General features: G+C 49.6%; 2 protein-coding genes across 2 annotated transcripts in view; one reads left to right on the forward strand and one right to left on the reverse strand.

Moving 5' to 3' along the window:
- Positions 1–1697: 1697 nt before the first annotated feature.
- On the reverse strand, positions 1698–10387 carry Tmem80 (transmembrane protein 80). The gene is made up of 5 exons (XM_041666875.1): positions 9957–10387; positions 5351–5370; positions 4581–4674; positions 4406–4498; positions 1698–2779 (listed from the first exon to the last, which is right to left on the reverse strand). The coding sequence occupies exons 1-5, from the start codon at positions 9973–9975 to the stop codon at positions 2574–2576; spliced, it is 432 nt and encodes a 143-aa protein (XP_041522809.1). The 5' UTR covers positions 9976–10387; the 3' UTR covers positions 1698–2573.
- A 74-nt stretch (positions 10388–10461) lies between these two features.
- Positions 10462–22134, forward strand: part of Deaf1 (DEAF1 transcription factor) — a 31077-nt gene continuing 19404 nt past the window's right edge. Inside the window, exons 1-7 of the mRNA XM_041666874.1 lie at positions 10462–10941; positions 14291–14388; positions 15312–15441; positions 15682–15828; positions 16303–16442; positions 17231–17296; positions 21716–21842. Of these exons, the coding sequence (XP_041522808.1) occupies positions 10653–10941; positions 14291–14388; positions 15312–15441; positions 15682–15828; positions 16303–16442; positions 17231–17296; positions 21716–21842 (997 nt within the window). The 5' untranslated portion in view covers positions 10462–10652. The remainder of the gene's footprint in view (positions 10942–14290; positions 14389–15311; positions 15442–15681; positions 15829–16302; positions 16443–17230; positions 17297–21715; positions 21843–22134) is intronic.

The following is a 22134-nucleotide window of genomic DNA, read 5'->3' on the forward strand; positions in this document are numbered from 1 at the left end:
GGACTTGGTCCTCCAAGCCCAGCTACTGATGAGCCCCAGAGATGCTTCCTGGTTCCCAGCCCTTACAGCTGATCTCACAGAACTGGCCCAATCTTGCTCTGCCTGTGACCTTGCCCTGGCCCAGCAAGCAGAGGTCAAGTGCTTGGCTGTGGAAAGGGAGGGGCAGGGGTTTGTGTCAGCCCTGACATTCCTGGGCAGAGCTGGAAATGGGTGAAGTATGGGGCTCCCTAGTGCTGCTACTAGTGCTCACTGACTTCGCTGTGAGGCAGCCCAAGCTGGTAGTAGCAGCTGACGCCCTCTCTGGGCCACCGGAAACACCACCTCCATGTGGCCAGTAAGAGTAGAGGTGTTTTGTTTTGTTTTGTTGGTTTTATCGAGATAGGGTTTCTCTACCTAACAGCCCTGGCTGCTCTGGAACTCCGTAGACCAGGCTGGCCTCAAACTCACAGAAATATGCCTGCCTCCGCCTCCTGAGTGCTGGGGTTAAAGGCGCGCCACAAGAGTAAAGGTGTTAAAGGCTTGAAACTCTGGCTTATTATGTGAAGTTGGCAAGCTTCCTTCCCAAGAGAGGACCTGACTTGAGCTGCAGGGAGTGGCTGAGCCCCCCAGAGCCATTAGCCTTAGTCCATTTTGCACACCCAGGCGATGATACTTGCTCAAGCCACAGGGTCAAAGGGGAGGGAAGTGCCCCTAGGCTTTCTAGGTCACTGGTCTTTCCCAAGCCTGCCTGTGGGACAGGGAGAGAATATCTTCAGGCCATCCTGATCTTCACTGTGGTCTCCAGGAGGTGTGGGTTAAAGGAAACCAGCCAAGGACCCATGGACATAGATGGTTCCCTATGCAGAACCCAGAGAAGGCTCTTGATGGCCCAGCAACCTACCACTCTCAACACACTTCACAGGCAGGCTTCTGGATAGTTACTGGGGTGGAGAGAAGACAGGTAGAGGTATCAGGACAAGTCCCAGGATAGGGTTAAGAAGTGACAACAGGATGGACTCCTATATACTGGACCTGGGCAGAAGGTAGGTGGTTATAATTAAGACAAAATCATGACAGCATAGTTATTTATTTATTTATCTATTTTTTAAAATATTTATTTATTATGTATACAATATTCTTTCTGTGTGTATGCCTGCAGGCTAGAAGAGGGCACCAGACCCCATTACAGATGGTTGTGAGCCACCATGTGGTTGCTGGGAATTGAACTCAGGACCTTTGGAAGAGCAAGCAATGCTCTTAACCTCTGAGCCATCTCTCCAGCCCCCAGTTATTTATTTTTTTAAAAGAGAAACTAGATATTTGAACATAGTATCACAAACAGAAAACATGTAACAGACACAAATGAAAGAACCTGTTTAAAAAAAACTGCTTAAATAGTTTTTAAGAAAAAATGGGTTAGGATTAGAGAAGCAAGAGATGAGATGGAATTGACTTGGCACTTGACAAAACGGCAGTTTAGTAGACTGACAGACTTCCCAGACTGAGAACTGGTCTTCCACTGTCTCTGTCCCCTACAGCCCACCCCCACCAAAAGAGGCTGAAGTGAACATCACAATATATGGCTCTCTGTCCTGTTCACTCTTTAAAAAATAATCTATTTTTATTTTATGTGCATTGGTGTTTTGCCTGCATATGTGTCTGTGTGATGATGTTGGATCCACTGGAACTGGAATTATAGACAAGTGGGAGCTGCCATGTGGGTGCTGGGAATGGAACCTGGGTTCTCTGGAAGATCAGCCAGTGCTCTTAACTGCTGAGCCATCTCTTCAGCTCCCTCCACTTTTTTTTTTTTTTAAGACAAAGTTTCACTATGTAACCCTGGCTGATCTGCAATTCACCATACTGTAGATCAGGCCGGCTTTGAACTTACAAAGATATGCTTGCCTCTGCCTCCTGGGTGCTGGGATTAAAGGTGTTGTGTGCCACCCCACCCGGCATACATTTGCTTTTGTTTCCTTTTGGAAACCAAACAGTTTTATTCAGGACTGGCCTTACAGGGAGCCAAAGTGGAGGGACCCTGGAACTCAAAGCCTGCCATCCTGCAACTTCAGAGGGATCCCAGGCCTGGACAAAGGCCTCGCTACAGAGTACAGCAGGTTCTCAGAACAAGAAGCAGGGTTAGTGTGGGAAGCACGGAAGTCAGTAATTCCTGTGAGAAAACACACGGTGACAGACCAACACAGCCAAGTCCTCCTGCCAAGATGCTGCATTTATAGGGCTGAGATAGGGTGGAGCAGCTGGGCTGCCCCCAGTGTTGACTTCCTGAAAGACTTGGCCTTCCAATGGCCTGGTGATCACTGGTGGTCCTGCTGCTATAGCCAGGACCCTGACCATACAACAGGAGTGGACATCTCTAGGGTTGACTACTGTCCATGATAACCATCTTCAACACCTAAACTCCTAACAGTTTGCCCCTCCCTGGTTCCTGTACTCCCGCTCACTAAAAAAGGTTTATAAACCACCTAAATCCATTTATAGACAATCAATAAAAAAAAAAGATACCCATTGTGTTTGAGAGCAAAGGAGTTGGCTGGAGGCTGAGGAGCACTGCTGTGTAGGTTATCCTGATCCGTCTACCTGATGAAGTCAGCAATGACCACCACCTGCAAGCCAGCCTCCAGCCCATGTAGCACCAGGAGAATGGTGCTGAGGACCGAGTCCATCCACAGTACCAAGGTCTGCCAGAGCAGGAAGTAAACAGAAAGGAGGACACTGGCTGCTGTGAATGCCAGGCTGGCTGCCAGTGGCACTTCAGACTCCGTCAGGTTGCCTTTTGTGCCTGGAAAAGAGAGTAAACATGAGGTTAAGGCAGGGGCTTCAGGACACCCCACCATCTGCCGAGCTCTGGGTACTGTGGTTGCTAAGGGGCAATGAATTCATGGGATCTGGGAAAACTGTTCATCAGGGCCACGTCGTATCAGAAAGTACCAAATGGATAAATCTCAGATTCTGTACTCTTGAGACACAAACAGTGTGGATTTAAAACTGTGGGCATCTCCACCTTTTCTAAATCCAAGTGGAATCAAAAGGATTTTGTTTAAAATATCTAAAAATATTTTACTCTGGGCTAAGGCAGGCTGGTTCTGGAAAATTTCATGAGTTCTTATTAAAAACATTACAAACAACTGGGTCAGTCATGGAAAATGCCAACTTGGAGCTGCTAATAGCTGACCAGCTGCTAGAGCTGCTGGGGGTCTGCTGACCCCAGCAGCTGGGGAACTGAAGGCCCACTGGCCCCAGCCCTGGGCATCTGAGGGGCCTGCTGAGTGCCAAGTGCTTGGAGAAGTCCAATGATGACAGACCCCTAGAGAGGGCACTGCAGGGGTTGGCCTGACTCTTCATTGACGCAATGCCCGCCTCTGCAGCCCATGGGCAGCACCGCCTACTGAGAAAGAAGTGCAAGCTCCAGCACAGTCCACAGTAGTAGACACTGGGGCTCTGTCTAAGAGACACAGACAGGATACTTGCTACTCCCAGCAGACAGGGAGGGAAGGTAACAGATCCAATCAAAGGAAAGTGATCAGAGCCTCAAAGTGCAATGGACCTGGGTGATGAGCCTCATTTACATTGCCTGCCACTGAGTGCAGGGAAGAGCAGGAGCAGAGCTAGAGACCTAGACGCGTGCTCATCGCTGCAGTTAGCTCTGGGAGGAGGACTTCCAGGTTTTACTTCTGCACTCCTTGTCTATCAGAACCTACCTCTTCTGACCGTAACCCTGATCTAAGTGAATTGTGTGACTCAGAAAAACAGGAAGGGATGGGGATACAGTGCTTGCCTAGCATGTGTGAGCCCTGGGTTTGATCCTACCAATGCATAAAAACTGGACATGATGATGCATGCCTACAATCAACACTCAGGAGGAAGAGACAGAAGGATCAGGAGTTCAAGACCAGCCTTAGTTACGTAGGACTGTACAGATAGATGGACGGATAGATAGATAGATAGATAGATAGATAGATAGATAAATAGATAGATAGAGGCAACAGACTAAGACTGGACTCAAATTGGGAGCTGATGTGATACCGAGTGGGCTTGGGGAGGCAGACTCCCCCTCTACCAGATGTTCTCCCTGACTGCTGAGCCAATAGGAATGAGGGGAGCTCAGGGGAGCATTGTGGAGTTCTCGCTTTAGGCTGAGCTTCTGGTCCGAGCACAGCGTTAGTATACACATCCTTCCAGACAGGAGGACATCACCAGTGCAGTTATTCTTGGAGCCAAGAATCTGAACAAATGTTTAGTACTTCAATGACTCCAAAAGGTAACACTGCGAAGCACCTGGTAGAGCGGCCTGGATGGAAATGTCTCCAAGACTCACACTATAAAATGATCAATATTTAAAGGTTTAGAAAGTTTGAAAGAACACCTATGGGACCACAAGCATTTTATGGTTTCACAGTCAACTCACCTAGATATAGCCGAGCTACTTCGAGAATCCCCATCAGAAGCAAGAGAACCAGATCCAGGACCAGACAGTTAAAAGGATAACTGAAAACCTGACCTAGGAACACACACAGAGCCAGAACTCAGATAAGTGTATCAGGGGCACAATTCCTTTGAAGGGCCCAGCACTCATAACTTACTTTTATATGTAATCATCAGGAATGTAGCTAGGAAGTACAGGGCATAGTACAGCCCACTGAGGTGAAACAGCATCTGAAGAGGAACTGACGAGAGCTGGCGAGTAATCAAGGATCCTCAAGCTCACCAATGGGGTACAACTACTCAGGTGGCCAACAAAGGGGCCTATCCAGCCCCCCAGAGCTGCAGATCAGCAGGTTTGGGTAATTCCAACAGGGTGGACTCCAGCCACTGGCCCCTGCCTACCTGGAGCTTCTACTGCTACATGGGCTCCTGGAGTGCTCACCTGAGGGCACCTAGTGGTCACAAGAGTGATGCCGGATCCCTCCCAACCTGTTAGCACATGGCCTAAGTACCCCAGTCCTCAGCAGATGCAGGCAGGACAGGGGGATTTCTTCATCCTAATTCACATCGTGAGTTACAAAGAGGACCCATTTCATTTTCTTTAGAGAAAATGTATTACTTGGCCATTCAAAGTAAGGGGTTTTCGCCTCCTGCTATAGGTTTGGTTGGTGGCAAGCAAATGGGCATCCCCTAATGTACCAGGCCTATGAAGGGGAAGAGGGCTGAGCTGGTGGGTGACAGAGCCAGCACACCAGGGAACACCTTTCCTTCTTACAAGTTACTAGTCAGAATTTAACAAAAAAAGGGGGGGGGGACATGAAAGACACAAAAAGGCAGAGCGCTGAGGGTGCCAGGCCAGCTAATCAGTGTGGTGCTGCCCTAAAGGGGCTATGCTTGGTCAAGGTCTTGGGAAGCAGCAGCAGGATACCACCTTGAAGGAGCCTCTCCCTGGAAGACAAAGGATGGCCAGTAAGACATCGACAGCAACATGGCAGGCATTTAGTTCTCTGATTCCATGTTTATAGATGGACGTGAATGATGGCCGCAGCTAGGATCTACAATCACCTCTTCATCTCTCCCTCCTAGGGCACTGCTTTCTGATGGAATCTGATTCGCGTCCCCAAGCCAGCTGTCTAGAGGGGGTACTTTTTAAACCATCCATGTAACTCTGCAGCCTCTTAGAATGGCCCATGCTCTGTGCAGGTGTTAGCCTCCCTCGGCCTGTGAGGGTCAGCGCCAGGGTGTAATAGAGCCTCCCTTGCGACTCTGAGTCTGAAGTTTTGTACATGAAAATCTGCCTGGCCCATCCCTCGATGGAATGTGACCTGGGTCAGGCCGCCTGTCTGGAGGCTCACACAGCTGCACGCTCACGCCCTGCACGTCTCTACATGTGAATGCATACCATAAAATCTCCGAATTTGGCCAAAACCGCCTATAAAAGAGGCTGCCTTCTGAGCATTACAAAGCAGCACCTGAACCCAAGGTATGTTCATCTTCTGTGCTGTCCCCTGTCCTCCCTGGGTTTGCAACAGAAAAGGAAGTGGTGCCTCGGTGAGATTATGTGGGTCACTTGACTTCGAAGGCCAGCTTGAAGCTGTCTACTCTGGAGATGTGGACTCTTGCATGGGCGAGTCATAAACTGGTAAACACAGGACATTAGTAACAGCCTTTGGACAGCCTCCTAGCAGGCACACGTGTGGGAGCAGGAAGCCAAGTGTGACTGGAGTGGCATCAAGTTTCCACAGGGTGTGCTAGTAAACATGATCCGTTCTTTTCCAGGCCCAGCTAAACTAGGCTACCTAGATACCTGTCATCATTTGGGTTGGCTTTACATTAATTGGGGGTTTCTTTTCTTTGAATCCTTTTCCTCCCTTCTTTCTTTCTTTCTTTCTTTCTTTCTTTCTTTCTTTCTTTCTTTTTTGAGACAGAGTTTCTCTGTAGCTTTGGAGCCTGTCTTGGGACTTACTCTGTAGACCAGGCTGGCCTTGAACCCACAGAAATCCATCTGTCTCTGCCTCCCAAGGGCTACAATTCAAGTTGTGTGCCACAACCACCTAGTGAATCCTTTTTCAATTTTTTAAATTTCCTGCTTTCCTCTAGGTATGTCTGTGCACCTCCTGCATGAAGTGCCAGCAGAGGTGAGAAGAGTGTGTCAGATCCCCTGGGACTGAAGTTATAGATAGCTGTGACTTGCCATGTGGGTTCTGGGAATCAAACCTGAGTCCTCTGCAAGAGCAGCCAGAGCTCTTAACAACTGAGTCATCGCTCCAGCCTCCCTTTGGATCCTTTTATAACACCTAGGACCAGGACTAGGGTGCATGTCCTAGTACCAGGACTAGGGTGCATGTCCTAGTACCAGGACTAGGGTGCATGTCCTAGTACCAGGACTACGGTGCATGTCCTAGTACCAGGACTAGGGTGCATGTCCTAGTACCAGGACTAGGGTGCATGTCCTAGTACCAGGACTAGGGTGTATGTCCTAGTACCAGGACTAGGGTGTATGTCCTAGTACCAGGACTAGGGTGTATGTCCTAGTATCAGGACTTGTCTAGCATGTGAAAGTCCTGGGTCTCATTCCCAACATCCCCTAGAAAGTGGCAGGAACATTTAAATCATATCTGCTGGGTGTTTATTGCTAAAGATCGAAATTGTGAGACTTGGGGGAAAATACTGTATTTTCTACAGTATGGTTAGCTGGTAAAAGCACATATTGCTCTTGCTAAGACCCAAGTTTGGTTCCCAGCATCCACATCAGGCAGCCACAAATGTCTATAATTTCAGGTCCAGGAAATCTAATGCCTTCTTCTGGCGTCTGTGGGCACCTTGCACTCAAGTGCTTCCTTCCACATACAAATAATGAAACATTAAAAAATACTGTATAAAACCCTCAAATGGCACTGAGCGGTGGTGGCGCATGCCTTTAATCCCAGCACTCGGAGGCAGAGGCAGGCGGATCTCTGTGAGTTAGAGTAAGTTCCTAGACAGGCTCCAAAGCTGCAGGGAAACCCTGTCTCGAAAAACCAAAACCAAACCAAACCAAACAAAACAACAACAAAAACAAATGAACAAAAATCACCCCCTCAAATAGCATGTTTTTTATTTTCTGAGACAGGCTCTCACTACGTGGCCTGCCTTTCCCAGAACTCATTATGTAGACCAGGCTGGCCTTGAACTCACAGAGATCTGCTTGCCTCTGCCTCCTGAGTGGTTTAATTAAAGGCATGCTCCACTACACCAAGCTTAAATAGCATTTTAAAATAACTGATTTAATTAATTAAAATAATTCTAACACATTCAAACCTACAGGAGTTCATCTGTCTGGCTTTTGGGATTTAACACTTTTATCAATGATTTTTGATAATCGCTGTGCAGCTAGCTACCGACAGATACAAGGCAGAAACTCATGTTTTCTTGGTGTGACAAAGGCTACATATCCCTCTTCTGGTAGGATTTTTTTTCTTTTCTGGGAACAAGATCCCCTATGTAGCTCAGGCTGACCTAGAATTTATACTCCTGCCTCAGTCTCCCAAGTGCTAGGATTATACTTTTTATTTTTATTTGAGACAGGGCCTCACTCTGTGGCTCTGACCTGCCGGCCTGGAACTCACAGCCATCTTCCTGACTCAGTCTCTCACACCGCTGCATAAGTGGAGTGGGCCAACAGCCTAGCCTGGAAACTGGGCCTTTTATGTGACTTAATTCCAAGAAGGCTTTCTCACCCAGGAGTTACTTTTTCCCATAAACAAGTACACAAGAATAGCACTTCCAGGTCCGCGGCAGATATCACACAGAGCCGCACGGCAGTAAGTGCCAGGCACTCTAGGCTGCACGTGTAGTACAATCACATTTCCGAAATTTGTCCCCTTGAGGAACATTTGGGAGGATGGATGGATGGATGGACAGGCACAGGTCCGAGTTGGCTGAGACCAGCTTCTGACCCACACTGCTGACACCTGGCTCTGTCTGCCCATCCATCATCTGGGCTCAGCCCGAGGATCCTCATTGGGCCTGGGACTCTTGACAGGGTGAAATGTGAGCTACAGCAGCTCTGGTTGCCCAGAACTCAAGTAAGCCAGGGGGCATGAATGCGTGTGTATGTGTGTGTGTGTGCATTCATGCAGGGTAAGCTGACAGTATGCCATGGTGTGTCTGTTGTGTACCGGGTATGCTAGTGGTGTACCTCAGGTATGCCATGGATGGGCCGGGTGTTAAAAATATTCTTAAGACAAGCCTCCCTGGGGAGGGGTTGGCGCTTGGTGGGTTTTCTGGAGGTTGAGTCTGGACCAAGGAAACTCCCAGGGGAGGGGCCTTCCAAAGATGGATGTTGGGGCTTGGATGAGGCCACCAACCTAATATTACACCAGGGAGGACTAGAGATGTGCTTGGGGTGAGCTGAATGTAAGCTATGAATATCTTGAGTATGTTCCAGCACAAGAGGCATGCCATGAATAAATCTGCGGTGACTTGCCGTGTGCCACGGTGTATCCCAGGGCAAACAGCAGGTGTGTCATGGCTGCACCTGCTCAAAGAATCCTACCAAAAGCCAAGGCCCTGAGACTTAGCTCAGAGTTCCAGGAAGTCAGCTCTCTGAGCACGGCAGAGGAAGAGCAGCTGACTCTGATTCCAGACACCCGGAGTCCAGAAGAAAAGCAGTCGTGCCCTATCCGAGACACTCCATGGTTGCAAAAAGGGATAACAGACCCTGAAGTTCAAAACCGGTTTGTCTAGGGAAAACAGCTAACTTACCTATTATGCACTTGCCAAACGCCCCTTTCCCTACCTAACCTTAGCTACAAAAACCCAGCCGAAAGTATGTAATGTGTTGTCTTGAACTCTGGTCATTGAGTGATTGGATCCCGTGCCCTGACCACCACGTGGCCAGAACTTGAGAGCCGTGTCTCTGGCGCAAGCCTGCTCTAGTTGTTGGAGGTAGTCTAAATCATCACCTTTTACTTCTTCCCACACACTTGATTCCTACTTATCCTTATACCTGGGGTGAGTTGCAGCTATGCCGGGGGTGAGCTGAAAATGTGTTATGGTTTTGTCCCAGGGAACCTCAGTATCCTAGTCCGGCGTGCCAAAGGTGTAGCATCTGGTGAGAAACGGGGTGTATCAAGGGTGTACACGAGGTGAGCAGCGGGTGTGCTCAGGATGTCATGCATGTCAACTTTAGTGACCTATGGTTGTGTCGGTGTGCGACGGTAGTGTACCCTGGGTGAGTCTCCGGTGGGTGCACAGAAGGTGTTGTAGGTTGTATCTGGGGTCCCCCAGCGTGTACCTCAGGTATGTCACTGGTATGTCCGACGAGCTTCAGGGAAGCCGCTGGCTCCCCGAAGCCCCACGCCCACACCCAACCGGAAGACATGCCCCTCCCCCCATCTCCGCTGCAGAAATCTGGAGTAGTGGGCTTCTGTCATCAGGGCCCGGAATGGCGAGGTGACAATTAAGGGAGTTGCAGCGCCAGCCCAAATGGCCTCTCATCGCGACAGCACGATCACATTATCCCGGCGCCAGTATAGCCCCGCCCGCCTCACCTGGCCGCATGGCCGCCATTTTGCCGCTGGGTCCGCCACAATCCCAGCAGCCTCTTGGCCGCACCCTCCCGCCATCTTCGCTCCTCCCGCCCCGCGGTGCTGAGGGCGTCCGACCGCTGCCGAGGCCCGATTCTTCCGTCCGGCAACACTCGGAAGCTTTCGGACAGAAGGAGGCGGGCACTGAGGCTCCGAAGAACTCTGCTCGGAGACATTCGGCGGAGTTCGGCTAGACCTCGTGTGAGCTCGGCTTCCGCCGCCTCCAGAGGGGGTTGGAAAAATCGAGTGGCTCCAGGGTCGGTCGGCGAAGTCAGACTTCGTTAGAAGTCGGCGAGATACTACCCAGAGCCGACCAGCCCTATCGGCCGGTGACCACAATCAGACTAGCCTCCTAGGCAGCGAGGAAGAAACGCTCGTAAGCTTTCGTGAAGCTTCGGAATCATTCGTACTGACTCGACTCTTCACTTCGGGAAACTTCGGAGCTTCTCGGTACTACACTCGGGACGTCGTCCCTGCTCGGCGGGCGACTTCGGCTTGGTTCGGGGGACGTCAGACGTCCTCTTCGGTCGCTGCTCGGGCGGTGGCTTCGGGCGGCCTCGGCCCAACTCGGGCGGCCTCTTCGGGCCCCGCTTCGGGCTCGGCGCTTGGCGCTTCGGGCGGTCCCGGACGGCGCCTTCGGGCGGACTCGGCGGAGTCCGTATGGAGGACTCGGACTCGGCGGCAAAACAGCTGGGCCTGGCCGAGGCGGCAGCGGTGGCGGCCGCGGCCGCTGTAGCGGCGGCGGCCGCGGCCGCAGCGGAAAGCGAGGCGGAGGAGCCGGTGTTAAGCAGAGACGAGGACTCGGAGGAGGACGCGGACTCCGAGGCGGAGCGCGAGACGCGGCGGGTCACGGCTGTGGCGGTGATGGCGGCCGAATCTGGGCACATGGATATGGGTACCGAGGCTCTACCCAGCCCCGATGAGGCCGCCGCCGCCGCCGCCTTCGCAGGCAAGTGCGCCCGCCGGCCTCGCGCCTCACAGGGTTCCCGCGTACAAGCCCTGAACACATGCACCACGTACAGGCCGCTTCCCATATGCTTTATGCATCTGTCATGCACATCTGTCTCACAGGAAAGCTCTCTTCCACCTGTCTTGCACATCTGCCCAGCACCTGTGCTTGCAGTGCACCTCACAATGCCCTGCACACCTTCCCTACTCCTGTCTGTGTACCTCCCACCTGCCCTGTGCACATGCTCTGCACCTACTTACGCACTTCACACCTGCCAACGCACCTCGCAGTGCCCTGCACACCTACTCTGAGCTTGCCCATACACTTCATCATGTCTTGCACACTTGCTCTGTCCCTGCCCTGCACCTCACAATGCTCTGCTGCATACCCATCTTGCACACACACACACACACACCTCCCAATGCCCTGCATACCCATCTTGCACACTCCACTAGCCTGGCACAGCACTGTATACAATTTTTTTTCCCTTGTGTGAATGTACCTCTCTGCAATATTTTTTTTTTTAACCCTTTTGGAACTTTCTCAATACCTACTACTTGCGGTGTCCTCTCTTGCTGCTTCCTGGATATGTGAATTTTGTTCTGAAGGTGCTCCAGGTTTGATCAGCGGCATTACTGCTGGTAATGCCCCAAAGGCCAGTTCAAGTGTGACCTGAGCACAGAGGGCCAGGAAAGTCCTCCAAGGCAGGCAGCTTGTCAAAGGTAATATGCAGATCAGCCTTGCCTTATAGTGACATGAGTGTCCTTGTGCTGGGTCTTCTAGGTCTGCCTTTTCCCTCCTTCTCCATTACATAGTTTTCTGGTTTGCTCCTTCTGGTTTCTTGACACATAGAGTACCCTAATTTTCATGTTTTGTGACAAATGGAGCCTCAGGCTGAGCTGCATTACCTTGTACAGGTGATGCCACACCACACTACCTCCTACAGTCCCACCATAACCCCCAACCTTTGACCTTCCTGAATGCTGAACTCCCTACCAATTGGAGCTCCTGAATGTCTTATACTTGTACATTGATCCTTGGAATACCATCATTTTGCTATGCTTTTTGTATGGTTAGATGTTTTCTAATATGAAGCTCTGCAAATTTGGCATTGGGATTCTTTTTGGGGTACATCAGAGTTGAGATGCATCAACTCTGGGTGTTTGTTCAGAGCATGAGGTCTGGAGCACAGTTGTGGAGAAGTCTTGGTTCTGCTTGTCTACCTGAAATCTAGATTGAGTCACGGAAGTGAAGGAGGCTTCCTGGAGCTTTTCTTTTTCTAAGATAATATTTTTCCTGTTAGGTGTGTATGTGGATATGGGTATGTGATTGCAGGTTCCTGTGGAAGTTAGAGGTACCAGATTCCTCCAGGAGCTGGAGTTATACATTGTTATGAGCACCCAACATGGGTGATGGGAATTCAACTTGGGTTCTCTGCAAGTACTGTATGCATCTAGTAGAGTACTGTATGCATCTAAGCTATCTCTCTGGTCCCTTCCTGGAGGTTTTTGTTTGTTTGTTTGTTTTTTAAAGTTAATTTTGGCTGGGCTGTATGCTTTTAATTCCATCATTCAGGAGGCAGAGGCAGACATATGTCAGCAAGTTCGAGGCCAGCCTGGCTTACAGAGCTACTTCCAGGACATCCTGGACTACACAAAGAAACTCTGTCTCAAAAAACAAACAAATTAAGTTAATTCATTTAGTGTGTGTGACTACATGTATTATCTCTGTACTTGTGCCTGGAGTGACAGACCTTGTAAGCCACTGTGTGGGTTCTGGGAATAGAACCCAGGTCCTTTGGAAGTGCAGCCAGTACTCTTTAACTGCTGAGCCATCTCTCTGGTCTCTTCTGTAGAGCTTTTTTGTTTGTTTGTTTGTTTGTTTCAAGACAGGGTTTCTCTGTGTCCTGAAACTCTGTAGACCAGGGTGTGCTTGAATTCAGAGATCCACCTGTCTATGTGTCCCAAGTGTTGGGATTAAAGGTATGCACTGCCACTGCCTGGCTTTTCTTAGACTTTTGTTTTGTTTTTCTAGACAGGGTTTCTCTGTAGCTTTGGAGCCTGTCCTGGAACTAGCTCTTGTAGACCAGGCTGGCCATGAACTCACAGAGATTCGCCTGCCTCTACCTCCCCAGGGCTGGGATTAACGGCGTGCGCCACCACCACCCAGCTTCTTAGAGCTTTTAATACTTCTTTTTCACCCATGAATTCTGGGCTGATAGTGGGATCTGGAGTCATGAAGTTTTTATCCTTTTTGCACATATTTTTAGAGTTCAGGAAAGAAATATGATGTTGTCTGTGGTAGCATGAGAAGACTGCATCTCTGGTGTATCAGAATTTTAGTTGTATATTTATGTATCAGAGCGTTTCTACTTTTTTGTTCTAAGTTTCTGAAGTCAGAGACTGTCCAGGTGGCTTAGTGCTAGCTAAGCTGATGAATTAGGTATGCCCATGTATGGACTGGTATATGGATATGAACTAGACAGGTACAGGGTGCAAATTGATCAGGGCTGGGTTAATGGGGCTGGCAGGACTCCAGTTGGCATCTTCCAGTACTTCTCCTATGCCAGAAGTTTCCCTGGATGTTGAGCATTTTAGAATGCTTGGTGCCAGACAGAACCTGTGGTAGAGGTTGGGAAGGCCAGTTGCAAAGGATACATAGTAGCAGGCAGCAGGATACAGAAGAACCTAGAGGCATGTGTGGAAGCATCAGGGACATGGCACACCTTTGTGGAGCTGCTCTGTGACATCAGGGACATGGCACACCTTTGTGGAGCTGCTCTGTGACATCAGGGACATGGCACACCTTTGTGGAGCTGCTCTGTGAAGTTACTGCTGATAGACCTGTCTGCCCCAAGGAGTCAAGTTCATATTACAGGAGTGGCATGGCAGGTTGACGTGTTTTTCAGGAGGAAGAGTTTCTGGGGACGGATGACATGGAGATCTCAGACAATGGACACAAGGCTATAGGGTGGCCTGAGCTATGACAGTGGAGAGGGGTGAGGCAGAACTGGAGTTTGCCATGTCTTGATCGTCAAGGAGGTGTCCCAGGCCTATGAGACTTGCAGCTTCTTTGCAAAGGGAGAAAGGCCAGTGGCGAAGGAGGAAAGGGAGGGTATGGTGAGTCTTTTGCCGCATGTGAAAAGCTTTGGTGGGGAAGGGTAGATGCCCCATTTTCTGGGAGAAGCAAGTCCTTTAGACTGGATGAGAGATGTCAGCTAAACATCAACACTAGTGTTAACATGTCTGGGAGGAGTGCGTATACCCATGTGGGGCACTGTAAAGATCTTTGCCTTCTGTGCTCTTCCTTTCCCATGAGTGAAGCTCTGTTCTGTTCCATTCTGTTGCAGAAGTGACTACAGTGACTGTGGCAAATGTGGGGTCCTCTGCAGATAACGTCTTCACAACATCAGTGGCAAACGCTGCATCCATATCAGGACATGTCCTGGTAAGCTGTTCTTGGGTGTAATTCAGGGTGCCTGGAACTGTCCTTAGAGCCTTTGACTCATTCTCAAGACCCTCTCAGGGTTTAGGTGTGGGTGAGCACTTGCTGTTCTGGGAGCCAGGGGGGTCTGCGTGCCTCCCTGTGCTCTCAGGAGCCTCAGGGACGGGCTAGGCAAGGCACGTGACCCATTTTTTTTTTTTTTTTTTGGTTTTTCGAGACAGGGTTTCTCTGTGGCACGTGACTCATTTTGAGTTAGGGCTTTATCCTCACTTTGGGTCCCCTACATGAAAGGTGCTGTATAAACCCAGAAAGGCAGAGAGAGAGCTGTGAGGAAGCCTTAGGCTCGGATCAGGCCATCCTCCATGCCTGCTGGCTTTGCAGCTTGTGTTCTACCAGGCTCAGGCTGCTCTCAGCCCCTCTCAGTGCCTGGCTTTGTGTGCATTCCTGAGATCTATGGACACACGAGGAGTCCCTGTATCCGACCTCTCTGCCCTGTCTCCGAGGCTTACAGTCCATTAGTTCTTTCCTCGCGTTCACTCATGAAGGCATTAGCCTCCAGGATGCTTTCAGTAGCACTGTCCATAAGCAGACTTCCTGTGGTCGGTCACACCATCCTGCTTTCTATGAAGCCTTCAGAAACTGGGCACAGTCTTCTTAGACAAGGCAGATGTGCTCAGTGTCCAGAAAGAAACTGTGTATATGATCACTTCAGCTTTGACAGGTATGTGGACACTCAGTAGCCTTTGTGCTTTTCTTGGTTCTTTCCTGTGCGCCTTGGGGATGTCTGTGGAGAGGATGTGTGGGCTGAGGTAAACATCCTATCTTGCTGATTAGTAGTGAGAGTCTTGCAGTAGGGCCACATTCCACTGCGTCAAGTCATGTGCCTCTGGCTATCCTAGAACTGACAAGAGTGTCTTTCCTTCTAGTCTGGTAGGACAGCCCTGCAGATCGGGGACAGCCTGAACACTGAGAAAGCCACACTCATAGTTGTACACACAGATGGGAGCATTGTGGAGACCACGGGGCTGAAGGGCCCAGCAGCACCTCTTACCCCAGGTACCTGCAGCTCCTGCCCCTGCCCCCTCCCCCCCCAGTGGTAAATTTTAAGACAAAATAGATGTTTGTAGAAAAGGCAAAAATTTCCAGGCAGAGAAGGAATGCCGCCCACAGTTGAAGGGGTGGCACTACCCCTCAGGGCTATCCTTCTGTACCTGTGAGGGGCTTTGTGGTTGGGGGTGGACCATCCTGGGCTGTTCTGTCGCTCTGCTCTAATCCACTGAGCCTCTCTTTGCCCAGGTCCTCAGTCTCCTCCTACCCCACTGGCGCCTGGCCAGGAGAAAGGTGGCACCAAGTACAACTGGGACCCTTCGGTGTATGACAGCGAGCTGCCCGTGCGCTGTCGGAACATCAGTGGCACCCTGTACAAGAGCAGGCTGGGCTCAGGTGAGGCGGCACTTGGCTCCTGCCGGGCCATGTTGGAGCTTTGTTCTTCTCTGTGACCCTCTTGGTAAACTGAGGCCAAGGAAACCTGGTGTATGTAAATGTGTTAGAAGAAATGTGTATGCGGGTGACTTTCAGCCCTGGTCCCCTGAGCCTAGGCCATGGAGGGCACAAGGCAGGCACAGACCTAAGGACAAGTTTAGGGTCACAGTTGTCCCTAAATAGGAGAAGCAGCAGAAGAGAGCTTAGTCGTATTCCCCAGTTTTTCCCAGTCGTCTCAGACAGCTCAGGTGACAGAGGGCTCCTGAAGGGGCCCAGTGCAGCTTCTAGTAACCATGCACAGTCGATTTGCCAGGCAGCCTATTGGGTGACCATAGGGTAAGTGAGCTTAGAAGCCAGGGTGCCATAGAAAGAAAAAAAGGCATAAGCCAGCAACAGGCCTTGATGATGTCTAAAGACCAGCCCCCTTCATTCCAGGTGGGCGGGGCCGATGTATCAAGCAGGGAGAAAACTGGTACAGCCCAACTGAGTTTGAAGCCATGGCAGGAAGAGCCAGCAGCAAGGACTGGAAGAGAAGCATCCGCTATGCAGGCAGACCCCTGCAGTGCCTCATCCAGGTATGTACTGGGACTAGCTGGCCTCAGGATTTGCAGTAGGAAGTGCCCAGGACATGGCACCAGACGGGGTCTGATGATGTAATCAGAGCAGTTCACCTGCCCTCCCGATGTTATTGGGTGTGTGCTGGGTGTGTGCTGGCGCTGACTCAGGGAACTGCTGTGGGGAGCAGATGGGGTCACAGTAGGCACAGAAAAGGGCAGCATCAGACCCATGAGAATGAAGGTAGAAGAAGTCAGCCCGAAAGCACCCGGCCACATCTGCCTTCCTTTTGCCCCATTTTCCTCACAAGGACGAAAATGGGTTTTTTTTCTACCGCTTTATTATTTTATGTGTGTGAGTGGTGTTTTGCCCGCATGTGTGTATGTGCCCCACATACATGGTACCTGTGATGTCAGATCCCCTGGGACTGGAATTACAGACAGCTGTGAACTGCCATTGGGTGCTTGGTCTTCTACAAGCGTGATTAAGTGCTCTTAGCCACTACCCCCACTCTTCAGTCTGAGGAAAAGGGCTTGATTCCTGCTCCAAGTCAGCTCCTGGCTATGGCTGGTCAGTGATCTCACTACTAGGAAGAGAGAATAAAGCCTACTGACAGTAGGAATTGTGTAGACAAGAAGTTTCCAGAAGTGACTGTGTTTTATGCTCAGATTTTTTTGTCTTGGTGGTGGGGGTACAGTCTAGCATTGAACAACTCCTGATAGTGGCAGACTCCCTAATTTCTGTATTCCTATCTATATACTTCCATATTTATGTGTTTATAATATCTGTAGCATGTTCTCTGTTTCAGGATGGTATTCTGAACCCCCATGCTGCCTCCTGTACCTGTGCTGCCTGTTGTGATGACATGACTCTAGTAAGTCACGAGGTGTTGTGTGACTCCTCTGTGGAAGCGCTGTCCCTCCATTTCCCAGGTTCTTTTCTCACTGACGGCTGCTGCTTTCGCTGGGTAGAAGATAACTGTAGAGACACCGAAATGGGAGATCTTTTAACGTCCTTGCCACCAGGAAACAAAACCCCCTACCTTACTATGGATAGATCTTTTAATGTCCTTGAAATAGCTTCTTATTCCAAATTATTTTTTATTTTTTGGTTTTTTGAGACAAGTTTCTCTGTATCTTTGGCTGTCCCGGAACTCACTGTGTAGACCAGGCTACCCTTGAGCTCACAGAGATCAGCCTGCCTTTGCTTCCTGAATGCAGGGATTAAAGGTGTGCTCCAGCCCGGCATGAATTCTTAACTGATTCAAAAGTGAAATGCTAACATAAATGTACTATTTTTGTTTCCTCTTCCCTTAACAACACAAATTGCTTTTAAATGTCTTAAACATTACGTAGAAGCTGCCTAATTAGGGTTTTCTTGTGTTCGTTTCATTACTAGTCTGGTAAATTACTAGGTGACAGGAGTGAAAATCTAGACTAGGCACAGTGGCATATGACTGGAACACCAACACTCAGGAGACAGAGTTGGGTGAATTGCTACAGTTGGAAACCAGTCTGGGTTACATAACAAGTTCCAGGCCAGCCAAGACTACTTAGTGAGATCCTCCCCCAAAAAGTTAGAGAGAGAATTTTTAAAAATATTTCTTTATTTTATTTGTATGTATATGAGCAGAAGAGGGCTTTGGATCCTGTTGCACTGGAACTGTACATGGTTGTGAGCCACCATGTGGGTGCTAGAATCAAACAGAAGTCTTCTACAAGGGCAGCAAGTGCTGTAAACCTCTGAACCATTTGCCCAGCTCCTAAGAGAGAATATTTTTTTTTAATTTATTTATTATGTATACAATATTCTGTCTGTATGCCTGAAGGCCAGAAGAGGGCGCCAGACCTCTTTACAGATGGTTGTGAGCCACCATGTGGTTGCTGGGAATTGAACTCAGGACCTTTGGAAGAGCAGGCAATGCTCTTAACCACTGAGCCATCTCTCCAGCCCCAAGAGAGAATATTTTTAAGAATATTTTTAGAATATTCTTTGACAGGCCTGTCTCGAAAACCAAAAAGAAAAAAATTCTTTGACAGCTACATTTATACAGTGTGTCTTGATCTTATACCCCTAAGACAGGCCTGTAGAGTCACACTGCAGCATGAGGGGTTAGTCTTTCAAGAGCTCCAGGACACAAATCCGAAATCGCCAAGGTCACCATGGGCTCGTGAGAGCTCTCTGTGCTATGGTAATCATCAGCACAGTGTGTCAGCAGGACCTGGGACCTTTAGGGAACTGACCAGAGTCCAGCCGCTGCCACAAGCTTCCAACATGTGGTGCCAAACCATTGGCTATTCCTGGGCGAGGAATGAGCTTTGACCCAAACTCCACTGTGGATAGAAGTGAAGTCAGACTGTAACAAAGATGTAAACATGAGAGCAAAAGCCCTGACGTTTTAGAAGGAAGCACATGGACTATCCTTGTGACGTGGGGCTGGACCCAGAGTTTCTAAGGCATTAAATACCACTCAGCAGGCTGGGGTCTGTCAGAGTTTAGGCCTTGGCTGTTACTAGGGCAGTGGTTCTCAACCTGTGGGTCACAGCCCCGTTTGAGGGGTATTAGTACTTTCACAGGGATCGCATACCAGATATCCTACATATCAGATTATCACTCGTAATACTGTTATAAGAAAGTTATAGTCATGAAGTAGCAGTGAAATAATTTTTTTTAAGATCTATTTATTTACTATGTAGACAGTGTTCTGCCTGCACACTGGGAGAGGGCACTAGATCTCATTACATGATGGTTGTGAGCCACCATGCGGTTACTGGGAATTGAACTCAGGACCTCAGAAAGAGCAGCCAGTTCATGAGGAACTGTGTTAAAGGGTCGCAGCCTTAGGAAGGTTGAGGAGCACTGCCCTAGGGGCTGTGAGATGCTCCCTAGTCTGTTCCCAAAAGGAGTGAGTGGTGAAACTGGAAGACCACTACTTGGCATCTCTGGAGATTGTTTCCAGTGACCCCTGAGGTCAGTGACCTAGACGAGCACCAAGTGCAGAGCAAAGACCAACTGCAAGGGGCAGGGCCAGGTATCCTCCAGCTCAGGATGGAAAAGGCTCCTCTCGAGATTGGTCCTCCTCCCGCAGCTCCCTATGCAGGGACAGGTTACGTCATTGTAGGGTTAGGCTATAGCTTTGCTCACCTGACCGCTGTGGGTTACAGTGACTTCGCAACCAGTGCTAGGGTGAAACCCCTTACCTCAGCCCCTCTGTATCAGTCTGGCTGAGCCTGTTGCTTGGTATCTTCAGCTGAGCTTCTTTCTAGGGCTAGTTTCCAAATTGTGATCACAGAGCAGGGCTGCTATTCTGATGGAGTGAACTGTGACTCCTCTAATGAACTGACTGGTTTAGAGACTATAGGGATATCCAAGACCAAGAATATTCTGGGAACAGTGGGAAAACTAGTAGCTACATCAGAGCAGATGCCGCCTTGCCTCAGCTAGAAAGAATCAAGAAAATCAGCAGCCAAGGAAAGCCTTCTCAAATTAAAAGCAGGCTGCAGAGGTTTGCCTTCGAAGAGCTGTAGATTAACCTGCTCAGATAATGGATGGCAGTTTACATGCCAGCAGTCTGCCAGGGACTCTGGAGCCCCACTGTAGCTCTACCAGTAGGCACCAGCTTAGCAGAGAAGCCAACAGACCCAGCCAGAGGCCTACTTTTATCTGAGGCAACTGCACACTCAGGCTGAGCTCTTAGAGACCACTACATCCTGCAGGAGACACTTCAGCCAGACAACATGGTCTCCCACAAACCGGAGAGCAAAAAGCCAGGGATGGTGGGTGTCAGTACCCTTTGCTGCCACAGTGTGTCGCCTGGAAGGTCTGGTTCTCAACTAAACAAAGACGTGGAGATGAGCAAGAGACAGACCACACAGCACAACAACAAGCAGCAGCTGGAGCCAGGAGAAGTGCAGGTGCAGAAGCCAGAGAGACACACAAAGGAGGGGAGGGCTGGGCTGTAGCTCAGTTGGTGGAGCATTCGCCCCGCATGCACACAAAGAAGGAGGGAGGGCTGGGCTGCAGTTCAGTTGGTAGAGCATTCTCCCAACACGCACAAAGCCTCTGGATTCAGTCCTTGCACAGTATAAATTACACACACAGCTGGGTGGTGGTGGCACATGCCTTTAATCCCAGACTCCGGAGTCAGAGGCAGGCGGATCTCTGTGAGTTCAAGGCCAGCCTGGTCTATTAAAGCAAGTTCCAGGGCAGCCAGTACTGTTTCACAGAGAAATCCTGTCTCGAAAAACCAGTAAGATAAATCACACACACCTGTGATGGCAACACTCATCAGGTAGAGGCATGTGTTGGGTAATTTTTGTTAACCTAGAAGAGTGAATCTCATTTGAGGAATTACCTTGGCCAGATTGTCTTGTGGGCATGTCTGTAGGGAATTTTCTAGGTTAATGTTTGATGTGGGAGGGATCAGGGATCAAACTCAGATTTTCAGTCTTGGTAGGTTTGGTGGTAAGTTCTGTCATCTACTGCTGAGCTTCTCATTTATTTTTATTTTATTTATTTAGTTTTGGTTATTTTGAGTCAGGACTTCTCTGTGTAGCATTGGCTGTCATGGAACTCTCTGTAGATCTTGTTGTTGTAGGCTGACCTTGAGCTCATAGAGATCTGCCTGCCTCTGCCTCCCAAATGCTGGGATTAAGATGTGCCACCACTGCCCAGCACTTATTTTTCATTTATTTATTTGTTTGTTTGTTTATTTTGGGGGCATGGTCTCACTATGAGGCTCTTGGTGTCATGGAACTCACTATATAGGTAAGGCTGGCCTTGAGCTCACAGATCCACCTGCCTCTGCCTCCTGAGTGCTGGGATTAATGGCATGTGCCACGACTCCTGGCCCTGAGCTTTTTGTTTTGGTCATAAGGTCTCCCACTGTAACCCAGGCTGGACTTGAACTCATGGCCGTCACCTTGCCTCTGCCTCTTGGTTGCTGAGATTATAGGCCTGTACCATGCTAATCGCCCAGTGCTTCTCTGATGTGTCTGCAAATGGCTCTGAGTGAGGATTTTTATTTCAGGCTGTGGTTTCCCTTGTTCTCCTTTGCTTGGTCCCACTTCCTTTCTTCTAAGAATCCGAAGTTCCAGATGTTGAGGTTGTGTTCTTCTTGGCAGCAGTGCTGTTCATAGATTTCTTCTTGAAAACGTCTCTGCCATTTTGAGGGCTCCGGAGGGCTTCTACTCTCTGCAGTGCTAACAGACTCACTAGTTTGATAAGGCGTGGGAAGCAGGCACTGTCACCCTCAAGTACTGTTGCCCTTGGTCAGCTTTACTTTTCTCCCTAGAGTGGCCCAGTCAGGCTCTTCGTCCCTTACAAAAGACGCAAGAAAGAGAATGAGCTGCCCACAACTCCAGTTAAGAAGGATTCCCCCAAGAACATCACGCTGCTCCCTGCCACGGCAGCCACCACCTGTGAGTGCCAGCACAGCAGAGCAGTGCTTTGCTGAGATGTGGTCCTGCTTTCCTGCCTTAGCCCAGTGGAGGGGTTCCTGTCTCTGAGACAGTCTGACTCCAACTGCAAAGTATTTTAAAGTTAATTTACACTCAGACCCAGCAGTGTGGATAGAGGCCTGAGTCCTGCCCTGTCTGGCTCTGTCACCTGGGTGCCAAGGCTTCCTGATGTCATACCATGTGTGGGGTATGTCACTGTGTCTGCTTTGGCCAGCTCCTGGGACCTCTCTGAAGCCTGCATCTTTGCAAAGAG

This window comes from Microtus oregoni, unplaced genomic scaffold, assembly GCF_018167655.1.
Source record: "Microtus oregoni isolate MIOR12 unplaced genomic scaffold, Mior012 000016F_ref0000370, whole genome shotgun sequence".
Taxonomy (NCBI): Eukaryota; Metazoa; Chordata; class Mammalia; order Rodentia; family Cricetidae; genus Microtus; species Microtus oregoni.